General features: G+C 45.3%; 1 protein-coding gene across 1 annotated transcript; it reads left to right on the forward strand.

Annotated features, from left to right (window-relative positions):
• Positions 1-8,642: 8,642 nt before the first annotated feature.
• On the forward strand, positions 8,643-14,156 carry LOC108919698 (adhesion G protein-coupled receptor E3-like). The gene is made up of 10 exons (XM_029252460.1): positions 8,643-8,673; positions 9,822-9,935; positions 10,212-10,393; positions 11,120-11,281; positions 11,394-11,600; positions 12,080-12,312; positions 12,733-12,799; positions 12,889-12,980; positions 13,164-13,326; positions 13,703-14,156. The coding sequence occupies exons 1-10, from the start codon at positions 8,670-8,672 to the stop codon at positions 13,814-13,816; spliced, it is 1,338 nt and encodes a 445-aa protein (XP_029108293.1). The 5' UTR covers positions 8,643-8,669; the 3' UTR covers positions 13,817-14,156.
• Positions 14,157-14,400: the final 244 nt, after the last annotated feature.

Here is a 14,400-nt window from a genome sequence, read left to right on the forward strand (position 1 = left end):
GGCCGAAGACGAAGTGCTGCTCGCACGGAGTCGCAGCGCCACCTGGCGGTTCGCGCCCTTCGCTCCTCCAGCGCCGCGATCGGCCGTAGAAACGACGTTCGGAAGCGTCGCTGCCCCTGACTGCAAGAGCGAAAACGGCGAGTTAAGACTGATCGCATGAAAACACTCGTTGTCACGGTGAATTCATGAGCCATTTTGAAGCTTTAGTTTGAGAGGAACACGCTTATTTACGTGGGGAGGATGTAGGGGAGCGGTTGAGGCCGGACACAGCACCTCCGGTCCCAGCAGCCTGGTTCTCCTCTTGGCCACCGATGACCCCTGGACCGCCAGTGACCTGAAGGCTTCTCTGAGCGAGAAGACAAGGACCGTGAGGACCGCCGGGAGACTGGAGGTGAAGCAGGGCCGCGTGGAGCCGAGAAGGAGGATTCTGAAAACCAAGAACCGACGGGAGGACGGTGGAGCAAAAGTTGGGCAGGACAAGGTGTGAAAGAGCCTCGAATCCATCAGTGGCTCAAAACAATAGCGCCGCTGTCCCTCGCTGGCTCGACGGTAGAGAAAACTCCTCTTTGGTCCCTGTCCACCGTGTGAGGAATGGCAGCCCGAGGGGATTTAAAAACTATGGCTGTTGTCACTATTAGACTGGTTCTTCACCCGGTTTGACGAAGGACCCTCAGCTTGTCACCCCTACACACCACCGCCCCGCATCTCGGCGCAATGAATGTGTCCGCAGTCATCCCTCATTCCTACACCATGGCTCCCTGAGCCCTCCTGTCCTCTCCTGTCTTCTCCTCCTCATCAGCTTAACCAAACACACAGAAGGTTTCTCACTCATTACCAAATTGGGAGGGATTTGCCTCACTGCCCTAAATTCAACAACTTGGCTGCATGGTGAATTTTGGCTGTGAACATCTCTGTGTGTGTGTATCTGGCACCAAGGCCAAATGCCAAAATCAGGAACTCGTTTCCAGTTGGCTGGTTATGGCAACTGACAGCTTCGGTGAAAAGCTCCTTTGAAGGAGGAGGTAAAGTCCTGCCCTCCCCCCGCCATTCCCCATGGCCACTCGAGCATCGCCCCCACACCTTCCTCTCCCGGGACGTCGATGTCCTTTTTGGCTTTTCACGGTCAATCACACACAGCACATTGAGCGATCAGTGTCAGTCCCTCACATTCACAGAGGTGGCGTTGTGCAGCACTGACACACTGCGGTTTGTCCTCTGACTCACGTGTGAACGACTGGCCAAAAACAGTAACATCCAAAGAATGTAGATAAACGAGATGGAGACATGTAAAAATCCTGCATAAAGTATGTCGTCAATACCTATCTTTGCATATAATGAGTTCTTGAGTGTATATTTTTGTGCTCCGGTTAAAGTTATTGTACGCCTACATGCAAATATAAGAGATGCAAATCTAAAAACAAACAGACGTTGAGGCCACATTGCGGTCTTGTTGCCCTCAGGCTCTTATTGTACTGTTGTCCAGTGTCCCCGTGTGTGAAGGACAGCAGTCTGTGAGGATTTATCATGGACACTCATTTTCTCTTCTACTTTCTATGTAAGTACGCGGTGTGTCTTTGTTGTGACATGTATTCTTTTCAAATGTTTTTACTTCTTCCCCATTTTAATAGCATGACGCTCGATATTGGAGACACAACGACGTCAAACATCAGACTGTATGTTGTCTTCAGTATTAGAATGTATATTGTCTTCACTGTAGAATATATGTCAAAACTCGGGCTGCTTTCACATCTTGTGCTGCTCAGGTTTACTTAAGTTTTATTTTTTTTTCAGAAATGTCTCAGATCATTTCTGATAACTGTTAATAGCTTACAGGGTGTGTGGTAGCGCAGTGGGTTGGACCAGGTCCTGCTCTCCCGTGGGTCTGGGGTTCGAGTCCCGCTTGGGGTGCCTTGTGACAGACTGGCTTCCTCTCCTGGGTGTGTCCCCTCCCCATCCAACCTTGCACCCTGTGTTGCTGGGTTAGGCTCCGGCTCCCGTGACCCTAAATGGGACAAGCGGTTCAGACCGTGTGTGTTAATAGCTTACATTTAGTCTTTTACGGAACTCTGGTGATACTGAATTAAAGCTGTTTGCAGAACTCTTGCCTTTGAACATTTACATTGAGACACGAAATGTAATTTTGAACATTTTGCAAAGTTAGGGCTGATAGTAACAGTGACACTATGACATAATCACCTTATTTCACTGTGTTTAATGTATTTTTGGTAAATTTCAATTAATGTGAATATGTAATTAATAATAGGGGGTGCGGTGGCGCAGTGGGTTGGACCACGGTCCTGCTCTCCGGTGGGTCTGGGGTTCAAGTCCCGCTTGGGGTGCCTTGCGACGGACCGGCGTCCCGTCCTGGGTGTGTCCCCTCCCCCTCCGGCCTTATGCCCTGTGTTGCCGGGTAGGCTCCGGTTCCCCGCAACCCCGTATGGGACATGCGGTTCTGAAAATGTGTGTGTGTGTATATAAATATACTCTATTCAGTTTCAAAATATCTATTCAAAATAAGATATTACACATCAAGACATCCAAAAATTTGCGACTATAGAGTATTCCTATATTCCAGTGACTAATTTGGTGCCCATGGATTGCTATGTCAATCGTCATGACTTTACTTTTTTTTAAAAAAATCCATTTTAGTACCGTTTTTTCACACATTGTTTTGACTCTACCGGGACCTAGACAGTCTTCGTTCCCCTTAAAAGTCATCACCAAAGAAACAAAGAAATGGATGAGCGTTAACCTCATGCACTGAGGCTGACAAATACCTGCTTCCCAGTCACCCAGTGCGGACTTTTGAAACGCCCTATGTGTGCGAGTCTAACTGAAGAAGGCCACTTTCCTAGATGCTAAGACCCTTCTCAGCAGTGATGTTGACTGAAAGAATGGTCCTCTTTCTATCCACTCTCCTTTGCTGCTCAGTGTGCCAAGTGCTCACAAGCCAGAACTCACATCACTGCTCTATGTTAACCCTCTTTCCATGCGCAGGGATCGCAGTCATTTTGTGGAAGGGTCAAGGACATCCTTACAATGGTGAGTGTCTTTTGGAGGTGCCTCTCCTTGCAGACCTACAGCTGGAAATGACACATTACTAAGAAACGAGTACCAAGTGTGGCCAACTGGAATAGTCAAAGTGAGAGCCCATGAGCAGAATGAGGGAGCGCTTGGAGGGAAGGGGTTTATCAGTAGCCCCAAAGTTGATCTTTCAGTTTTGGTCTTGGTGTAGAACTGTTGAGAATTGGGTATTAGGGGTAAAGTTTATAAGTGTTTGTTCGGATTTTAAGCTTTTGTTAATTACTCTTGATTGTGGAGTTATTACACGCTCCCTCTCCCCAGATATTGGTGAGACCTGGCTCACACTATACTGTGGCTAATACCGTTACAGCAGCAGCAGTGAATGGTGTTCGGTGTGTGCGGCTGCACCAAATTCACTCCCGAAATATAATTAAACATACGATGGACTGTAAGGAAATGTAAGCAGGAGAAAAGATCTATCCACTAGGCCCTGGTTTGGCCAACCAGGTCCAGGACGAAAGAACGCACGTACCGTCACCAGCTGGCGAAGCATAAAGAGACATGTACTGAGTTCATATCAGATTCCTGAACTGCAGCAGACCTTCACAAAGTCAGAACTGTTTCCTTGCATCTTTGTGTTTCCCACCTCCACACAACCTTAGCTACTGTAGGGGGCAATGCCCGAGGAGCTGCCTGTGTGTTCCCCTTTGTCTACAGAGGTAATACCTACCACGCATGCATCACCAACAACCATGACCGAGAGTGGTGTTCCGTTGAGTACGACTACAGTGTCCACAAGCTCTGGGGTAACTGCCCTCAGCAAGGTGATTGCGCCGTAACTTGTCAAACAAGCCGTGTTCTTCTCTTGAATAAATGAGACACAAAAAAGGAAGAGGACCTGACACAAAACGAGATGAATTTTTCACATATGAGTCGATGTCTTCCATGTCCTGTATTCAGCTATTTTGGCTGGACATGGTGCTCTTAACGTAAGGCTTTCATACTGATAATTTATTACAAATAAAGTACAAGTGTAAATACAAATTCAATATTATACTTCTAGGCATGCGTCTTCAGAACTTTACATGGAGTGGGTGTCTACTGGTACTCACTTGTGATGTCTCCTTGCTCTACCCAGATGTCTGCCTGTCCCACATCACACTGTCCGACCCTTGGCGTAACGTCGCCTTCGACCTCACCAGCTTCTCCGGTTACCCGAAATGTGACCACGGACTGGCTGAGGATTGGTATCGCTTCACTGGGATTGGCGGGGACGTCCTGCCTGAGAGCTGTGTCCTCTCAAACAGGGGTGGCACTGACACTCCCCTCTGGTTGAATGATTCACACCCACCGCTTGGTGTGGGGGTGAGAGGCATCAATGTCTGCAGCACTTCTCAAGACAAGTGCTGCTCTGGGACCTTTATGATGAATGTTCTGGCCTGCCCTGAGGGTTATTACGTCTACTACTTAGGACAACCAAGCTGCAGTCAGTCCTTTGTTGTCCGTGAGTAACTAATCCTCTTGTCAGAAACTTCAAGTTTTGTCCCCATTTACTTTTTGGTAACCCGATATGCGGTGTTGTGCAGGTCACAGCAATTGCACAGCATCTTCTTGTGGACCGTGTGCACAGTGCACTGATAACGGAGGCTGTATCTGCAGCCCAGGGTTCAGGATTCCTTCTGGACACCTTCCCACTGGCATCTCCTATGGATGCACAGGTGAGTATGGGAAGGTGAGTCTGTGCTGTGTGTTGGGATGGCACAGTGGTGCAGCAGTAACGCTGGCGCTTCAAGGTGCCTGAGTTTTGTGGTCTGGGGCAGATTTGAATCTGTCTAAGGGCATTTGAATATTCTGTGCTCGAAAGCCAAAGACACGTATAGAAGTCATTTCCATACCCTCCCAACCCATGGTAACTATACAAGTGGTCATTACATGTTAGATTTGACACAGTCACACGTACCACAGGTGCTTGTCTACACACTACTATTGGAACTACAGTCATGTCAATGTTTGCATTTATTCATTCAGCTGACGCTTTCATCCAAAACAACTTACAATGTTCACTCATTTGGGTCATGTTACTGGAGCAATTTTAGGGTAAGTACCTTGCTCAAGGTTACTACAGCTAGGCTTGAACCTGTGACCTTTGGATTCGAAGGCAACAGGACTAAGCGCTACACTACCGGCTGTTTAAAGTGGTACGCTGGGTTGCCGAGTGTGCAACTTCTCCCCTCAGATATAAATGAGTGCTCAGAGAACCCCGCTGTCATGGACCCAGTGCAAAGTGCACTGACACTCTGGGGGGAGTACAAATGCTCCTGCCACCAGGGATACCGAGCACCCCCAGGGGTCACTCTGACCAACAGTTCTCAACCCTGCAAAGGTGATCGATGAATATTTTTGTTTTTTGCGCACTTTCATGCCATTCCTCCCTTTGGTTTCACAATAAAGAGCAGGTTCGTCAGTTTCACCGACAGCAAACAGCTCTGGTGTTGTGACTCTGGCTATTTAAGGCAGATATACAGTAAATGCCTGTTTCGGCTGCAAAAGAAACACTGGTGCTATATGAGTAACTGCACAGAATTTAACTTGCAAAAACATCTGGACAAATGTTCATTCCTAGTGGGATCCATTTGCAACCAAAGAGGGTGCTGGCTTTGTGCCTTTGCAGCGACCCCCCCCCCAGACCCTCAACACCTTCATTTCTCAATGCTTTTCAGATATCAACGAGTGTGAGGAAACGCCACAGATCTGTGGAAACAATGCCAACTGCACTAACACCGCAGGCAGTTTCATTTGCACGTGCCAAGGCAACCTCATACCCTGGCCGAGCGTCGACTGGCAGATCAACGTCACCGTGTGTAAAGGTCAGTGGGTTTGGATGTTGGGAAGGCTGCTCCTGTTCCTTCAGCTTGCTGTGTTGGGTCTGCATGAATCTGACTGTAAGGGCAAAAGAACTCGATTACAATAATAGAATCAATAAAATTGATCCACCTTCCAGGAAAGAATCCCACTGCGTGGATCCAAAAAGTAGCCGTTTCCATAGATTTAAATCAAATTTTCGTTATGTGGGACCTCTGTTTTGCAAGCGGGGTATCGTTCCTGATGTCTGAAGAGTTATTGAAAAGCCAACGAAAATGTGAATGCTTAAGTCATCCGGAAAAGAGCTGTGTGCTACTCAGGAGAAAAGCAGCTGCTAGACAAATATGTGTGAAACGGTTATTGTTAAGAGGGTAAAATCATTTTAAGACTTTAAAATATTGGGCTCTCAGCTCATAAACACAACTGCTACCGGAACTCTGACCATAAGCTAAACTGTTTAACCACTTTATTACAAGCAGTAAAAGCTTAATAATTCAGACATCCCAAAATTCATGATTTAGGTTCTGTTAAAAGCATCAAACAATAAATGAAAAGTTTACTGTCAGTCCTGTATTTTTTCGTTCTGTTTTTATCAATATCTCATAAAATGCATGGTCTCAGTCTTTCAGAACCTGTGGTAGAAACACAGGGCATGAGGCAGGGAACATCATGGAAGGGATGCCAGTCAGTTGCGGGACATTAGTTTCATTATGTTTTGTTGACTTAAAGCAACACTAAGATTGTCTACTTTAAAATGATTGGTAACAACTACATCTATAACCTCCTATTAATTGTGTCGTATTCTGTTTTACACATTCATGATAGTCCCATGTACCTCCTGTGCATCAGATGGACAATAACATGGGGAGAATGTATTAAAAAGTGTGTGATGTCAAATACCGACCACGTGTCTCATTTTTTACTGGCCACGTGGAAGCGGCTGATTCATTATGCAAACATTTATCAGCATCTGGACGTTTTGTGCTTGTAATAAAAAAAGTACAATAACAGAAGTATACCTCTGTTTAGGTAAATTAGCATTTATTTGTTTTGCAGACACTTACAGCAGCTTAAAGTTTTGTTTGCAACTGTAAGTTGTTTGAATTTCAGTTCACTCATTTATGGAACCAGGTGTTTTTTTACTGGAGCAACTCAGGGCAGTACCCTCTTCATGAAAATTGTCACACTCTTTCTGTACCATCCCCCTTTTAGCTTCGATTCCCATCTGTTATTCGTCCGTAAGAAGTCTGCATGTTTTCTAGGTGTGACTGACGCCTTTTCACCCTCCTGTCAGGTAAGGTGAAAATCTGGGAGGAATCCAGGTAAGTTTATTTTTATAGAGTGCTCTTCTCACCAGTAACACAGAGAGCCGAACAAAGTTGTTGCAAGCGATCAGTTTTGCAGCATAACATATTGATAAAAACGTAAGAGTAAGAGAGCTGGCATTGGAGGAGAGGAAAACAAAATAAACTCCCGATCTACACAACAGGGGAAAAGAAAAACTTGTGGGTGTCCAAGTCCCAGTGGCTGGCCACCCCTCCTGAGCAATCTACTGTGGTGACATGGGACCTGTGTGCATACATCTAAAAACTAAAGTCCAAAAAGCCTGGTAAAACTGTCAAGACGAAGCTATAGATTATGGAAGGTAAACGTTTGTTGTCCGGGCCCACGGCTGCATTGTGCAGTCGTTGCCTTCGCACGGAAAAGTACAGTCATCAGGAATTCTGTATTCTGTGGCTCCGCCAACCAAGAGGGAGGATTCTTAATATATTCTGATGTAGCCAGTTGAAAGGGTCTCCTCCGAGCTCCTGCAGAGCTTCCTCCTAACCAATACTTCTCTGTCAAGGCCAAGGTGTGTCCCATATTATCTAATTTGATTGTTTGCGTGTTCCAGAATGAATTTGAGGACCTGTGCATCCTGAATTCTCTGAATTCCATGATAGAGAACATCACATCTGCGGTCCTTCCTCTGGAGGTGAGCTTAGAACATCAGTAGCCAGGGATACGCAGACATTGCAGTGAATTAATAACTCGTTTGGGGTTGATGGTGGTGCACGAGGGACCGTGTACTAGATGTCTAATAAGGGCGTAAGGTTGCTCTCTTTTTCTGGAGATTTTATTATTTTGCAACAGACGAGGCCGGACAGTAGGCGCAGCGCTCGCCTGTTGGCGTCTTTTATTTATTCTGTCGTCTGGGAGGAGGCAAAGGGGGAAAAGGGGGGAACCGAGAACGGGTAGAAAGGGGATTCGACTCGGTCTCGGCCGCGTCGTCCACCGGCTCGGGGTCGTGCTCGTTTTCTCGGTTGTGTTCGCTTCCTCCATCTCTCTCTCTCCCTCTCTCTCTCTCTCTCTCACTGTCAGGTCCGGGGGAAGAAATAGTGGCAATAATTAGCCCCAGCTGCGGCTGCCCTGTCCCTGTCCCCGTCTCCACCCGCGCCCCCTTCCCCAGCCGCCTCGGCGTGTTATATATTTGAAGTCTTTAATTGATATTTTTCTATCCTTTTAAAAATATGCTCAGCTTTTTTTGTTTAAATTCCTACGGACTTGTTGGATTCATTGCTGATTTGGTGCCCAAACCAAACTCTCCCTACGCTGATCTGCAGGCAGCAACAACTCTGCTGAACGTCACTCTGAGTACCTTGGGATCACTGACTGAGAGTAACAGCGTCAACAGCACGGAAATTGCTAAGGCTGGAAATGCTGTGCTCCAATCAACCGAGAAGCTGGCGGCTCTAGTTGTGAGCTCCATGCCCACCAACAAAATCACGATCAGTATTAATACCATGGGTAAGTACGTTGTCTAGCAGTTAGCGGTATCGTCAACGCTTAATTGCTGTACTTTGGGAGACCTTATATTAGCACACATGGAAATGTAACATTCCATAAAATAAACACTCTGGTTTCACCTGAGACAAATGGTAACAATTTTCAAAGATACTAACATTTTACATTCTACTTTTAAGTTTATTTTCTCTACTTATGTATTGTTTGTAGGCCAGGTTATTGCAGGGTAGCCACACACACACACACGCACACAGTACGGGCAATTTAATCACTAATCTACTTGAACTGCATGTCTTTGGACTGTGGGAGGAAACCAGAGCATTTGAAGGAAATCCACGCAGACCAAGAGAGATCAAACCCATGTCCTGTGCCACTACCCAGGCATTGATTTTTGCATTAGTGTTCTTTTTTTTTCTTTCAAAAAATGTGTCACTGTTAAATTATAAATAATGGAACAGCCTGTTTGTTGCTGTTGTTTGGTACCAGGACAGTTAAATGAGCTATAGTGCTTCGCCGTTAGGTACCACTAAGGGCTCGTCTGCAGGACTCACTCCAGGGCTGAAAGTGAGTCCCACTCCAGCCCGGGGGCACAATTTGGTAACGCATACGGCTAATCATCGTTACAGAAGAGGGGGGAGTCCTTGGAAATAAAATATATAATTAATTCACTGACCCGGTGTAAAAATTGCTTTTAACCAGACAGTGGTTTGGGAAAAATCCCGTTGGTTTAAAACAAAACACGAATCGAACCATGCCGTTTCTTTCCCCAGTCGATCGGACTCCATTTGTTAAAACCAATTTGAATATCAAACTGCACAGCACTAGTCGCAACAAAACTGGCATCTTGGGAACCTCTTGTCTCCTTTATTCAATAAGTCGAGGAGCCGGTATACGCATTTCAGGGAGGAAAAACTAGGCAGGCGGCATATATAGCAGGTGTTCGAAACCATGTGGTAAATCCACGCTTCACCTTGACAAATCATTGAGCTGTGAGGTCAGTTCAAGGTACCAACAAAATCCAGTGTAGATCTCTTAAAATGACACTTTTATTTTGTCAGTTTTGAGTTCATCTTTTCTTATCCACACGGGTTACATGATTACAGAAGGAAATGATCTCCAGTTTAACAGCTTTCTACTTATGTTTCTGTCAGAACTGTGCGCATTTGTGGTTCTTCCTGGAGCCAACCTGAGTAAAACACTGCAGCTACAAGCCAAAGACAACTTCATAGACATCGACCTCATGGGGATTGCAGAGAAAAACAGCGGTTTGTATAAAATGTTTACTGATTATAAGTCAGGTTGCAGAAAGCTTTGTGCACTTCCATGTACTCGGAGGGAGATTGCTAATATTAGTATATTAATATAATAAGTCACTTTAGCTACAAATGGAATGTAAGTTTAGTATAACTAACTCTACTTTTGCTGTGTTCTCCAGTCACACGCTGAACACACACAAAGGCTCAATATGTAGGTAATTCTGCAGGATACCTGTTTGGAACGTGGTTCTGGGCGGGGTAAAAGTTCTTCTTGTCTGCCCACAGGTGAAGCAGCAGTGGTCTTCGTGACCTACAGCAACATGGAGAGAGCACTGGGTCCTAACCTCTTCTCCACGGAGGGCGACACCGTCAAGACCATGATGTCCAGTGTGGTCTCCGCCTCCCTGCCCATGACCCCTAACGCGGAGCTGACGGCACCGGTCAACTTCACACTGAAACATACCTCTGTGGGTCCCTCCCAAATTCCCTCACTGCCTCACCAATTCCCGCCGAACACCAACTTTGCCGAGGCATTTCCGCAACATTTTATCGACACGTAGGCTTGGTCTCAGAGGAAAGTTCAGGCTTTCCGGTACGTTCATCCCCACGAGTCCCCTAGGACAAAAGTTTCAATTAAACAATAGCAATAATAATGAACACATTCTCAGATAATGTTGTGTCCAATTTCTATACATTTAATCTGGCTACATAGTTGTTTAATTGATCGAATGTAAAACCAGCTACTCACTTGGGCTATAAAAAGAAAAGGGGTTCTCGTGACCTCCAAACATGTGATGTGGATCACAGTCCTGTTCTCCAACAAACAAGATCAGCCATTATGGCAAAGTCAAGTGAGGCTGGAAATCAGGAACCGCTGCACTGAGGATTTGGATTAAAATGGTGAGACAAAAAGAAATTATCAGCAAAAACCAGAGTTTTGCATGAGTACGTCTCCAAGGGGAGACAGTGGGCTGGATTGCTTAACGTGTGGTCCGTAGCGGTTCAGGTTTGTCATTCTGCGGGGGACATTAGAGATCATGTGACTTGCATCCTTAAGTATCCGGTTATTTTTCACAATTCCAGGTTTAAAGAAATTTCATCCATTCCATGTGGCTTTTTGGTGTTTTTTTTTTTTTAAACAATTACAGATGACCACCATTCTAACGTAAAGGTCATCGTGTCTCCTCCTCTAGGTGTTTGTCAACAACAGTGAGCTCACCTGTGTGTACTGGAACAGAAGCGCATGGGTCATAGATGGATGTAGTGTGTCTGAGAGCAATGCTACCCACACCGTGTGTACCTGCAGCCACCTGTCCACCTTCGCCCTCATCATGCAGACAGAACGACCCCGTGAAGTGAGAAAATGCTGAAGGCAGCCTGCGGGAGCAAATGATGGGAATCATCAGAATTCTTCTGAAAAACTGTCCCATTATTTGTCATCCTGTTTTCTCCTTGCTCCATTTACAGGACAACAGCTTCATTAAGCTGCTGGGCACTGTTGGCATCTCTGTGGGCCTTGTGTTTTTGGCCTTGACTCTGCTGACCTTTATCTGCTGCCACTGGAACCCTAAAGTGAACAACACTGCACGCCTCAACCTGTGCCTCTGCCTCTTCCTGGCACACTTACTCTTCCAGCTGGTGCAGACCTTCCTCAGCCAAATACGCCAGTGCCAGGTGGTCCCATCGGTTTGCGTAGATACAGAAAGGACAGAAAACTAGTGCAGTGACGATGATTTCTAAGCAGCTGTATAAAGAGGCAGAAGCCAGGTAAACTTTTGGTAGAGAACGAAAGTGATGTAGAATCCCGTATAGAACTTCTGTAAGTGCAGGATAAATTACCTTCCACAAGAGGAAGAGTGATGTAGAATCCCATGTAGATCTTCCACTAGACATTGATGTAGAATACCATGATCTGACAATTTAGATCACTGTATTTTGTATAGACTTCAGTTCCGAAGACAACGAACTTTTATGGACCAACTTATGTCCAGGACATTTTTACATTTCAGCTCTTTTGCAGTTCAGCCTCCACAACCTGAAAATGTTTTAAGGTGCTTGAGGATACAGACACAGCTTGCGTACCTGACTGTTCAGGTACAAGGATAACTAGAGTCATGATGACGATGACAATTATGATGAACTCTCTTCTTCAGCTGGCATGTGCAGTGGTCTCTGGGGTTCTGCACTACCTCTTCCTCGCCAGCTTTGTATGGATGAACCTTGAAGCTCTGCAGCTGTTCCTGCTGGTGCGAAACCTTCGAGATGTCAAGGTCATCAAGAAGGAAGGCCTACATTGGGGTCTCCTGCTTTTTGTTGGCTATGGATTCCCCTGCCTGGTGGTCATGGTGTCAGCTGCTGTGTTTCCTGAAGGCTACGGCAATGAAGAGTGAGTAGAGAGAGCAGGGCGGTATATGGGCTGAGTATGAGGACAACAGTTAACTGCAAATGATGGGCAATGGACAAATAGGACTCAGTTTTGACTCTTGAGGACTAAGTTATTGGTATAGATATGTTGGCAAGTTTAGCTGAGAATAAAGGATGTTTTTAAAAGCTAAATACCTGAAATACTTTAAAGGCAAATTTAATTATTCATTTGAATTTTTATCTCTTTAACTGGTGCGTTTATCCAAAGTAAGTTGCTACGATAGACATCGAGCTACTTAGAAAGAGTAGTACCTATTATATATAGCTTGGTAATTTGTACCATATTAGTTCAAGTACATACCTTGACCAAGGGGATGACAGAAAAAGCAGGGATTCAAATCAAAGTCCTTTGAAAGCAGTTCTAACTACTCTTTCACATTAGATGTTGGCTGAAAACAGAAAAGGGATTCCGGTGGAGTTTTCTGGCACCCGCTGGCTACGTTTTAGCAGTGAGTAAATGCTGAACAAATTTTCACGAACAGGCGTTTCTCTCTGCAAACTCTTGATGGGCACGTGTACCTCTGTCTCACATTCCTAGTGCAACTCGATCCTCTTTATGGGCATCATTGGATACCTGAGCGCTACATTTGCTGACCTCCACAGTGACATCTCTCAAATGAGGGACACCAGGTAAGAGCCGACAGGCACAGTAGCCTAAAGCTCTGGGTCTCAAAACTAATTTAGAGAAATTTTATTACATTATTGAATTTTAATTTGTAGCTGATAGACAGCTGAAAGAATCAGATGATGTGACATTCTGCCTACTTTCTGCTTATTCTTCTCTTTTGATTACTTCATCTTCTCTCCCTGTAGAATCATGGTGCTCAAGGCAATGCTACAGTTTTTCATCCTTGGATGCTCTTGGATACTGGGTTTCTTGGCCAGTGACAGCAGAATACTGGAGCTGCTATTTCTGTTCTTCAGCTCCCAGCAGGGCACCTTCATCTTCATTGTCCACTGCGCTCTCAATAAAGAGGTGAGTCTATGGTCTCCTCATACTGTAAAGTCACAGCAAAGACGCTTGGCCAAAGGAGGCCTTCTCTCACAGTTTCATATCACTCCTGAGACTTTTCTCCCCACTGCTCTTTGCTTTAGGCATTTCAGAATTTCAGCCACATGACCCTGAACTGCAGTATGTAATTCAGATTTGTGAGACCAGTTGATGTTCAACTGAAGGAGAGATCAATCCCACAATCAGCTGAAGCGCTTGTTTTACTTTCATAACATGAGCAACTTAACTCCCAAACTCACATATTTGCTTCACTCTGCATATCCCCCTAGGGTATGATTGACACCCCCAGCTTAGCCTTGTCCATCACACCTGGCCCACTTTACCTGTGCTGATGTTGCAGGTGCAGGTGCAGTACAGGAGGTGGCTTGAGAAATTCTGCTTCTCCAAGGAAATTCTGGACTACACTTCCACCTCCATGAGCTCAACAGCAAGTGTCACTGTCAAGAACCCTTAAACATGGTCTCTAATGGTTGCACTGCAGTGGCAGAGAGGCAGTGTGCAAGATGCTTGGACAGCCAAATGTAATGGGGGTCACACTGAAAATGCCCCATACACTATTCTTGTGTTTTTCGGATGTAAGAATCCTAGACTCAATCACTGAGCTCGTGGGCACAGGCCCAAGAACCAACCAGTGTGAGCTACAAAGTGACAGCTTGGACACAGGAAGTCACTTGTGCTTCAAAAGCCTTTTTACTGCAATGCAAATCAATTAGTATTTAGTACTAATGTGTGCAAAAGTGTGCTTGATTGCTGCATGCACCTTCTACTGACAGGACAAAAATGCATGTACCTGAGCTAACATTAACCTTGGGAATGAGAGCCAGTGATCTCTATACACCTAGTACATATGATTTTCAGCTACAAACCAGTGTGGAGTCTTGTAATACACAGATTCAATTAAAATTTGCTGGCCGCTTCTATTCAACATTCTGAACAAAAGCATTACATGCGTATGTGTGTTTTACATTGTTCTGGTCTATAGATGTGTGAATAAGTTAGTTTACTAAAGTGAGTCTAGCCTTGCAAGTCAGCTTTGAG

This window comes from Scleropages formosus, chromosome 1, assembly GCF_900964775.1.
Source record: "Scleropages formosus chromosome 1, fSclFor1.1, whole genome shotgun sequence".
NCBI lineage: Eukaryota > Metazoa > Chordata > Actinopteri > Osteoglossiformes > Osteoglossidae > Scleropages > Scleropages formosus.

Excerpts from the sequence above, each read along its gene's own strand:
- LOC108919698 (XM_029252460.1), top strand. Across the intron at positions 9,936-10,211 it reads GATTGCAGAGAAAAACAGCG|GTGAAGCAGCAGTGGTCTTC; the intron begins GTTTGTATAAAA and ends GTCTGCCCACAG. Across the intron at positions 12,313-12,732 it reads GAAGGCTACGGCAATGAAGA|ATGTTGGCTGAAAACAGAAA; the intron begins GTGAGTAGAGAG and ends CTTTCACATTAG.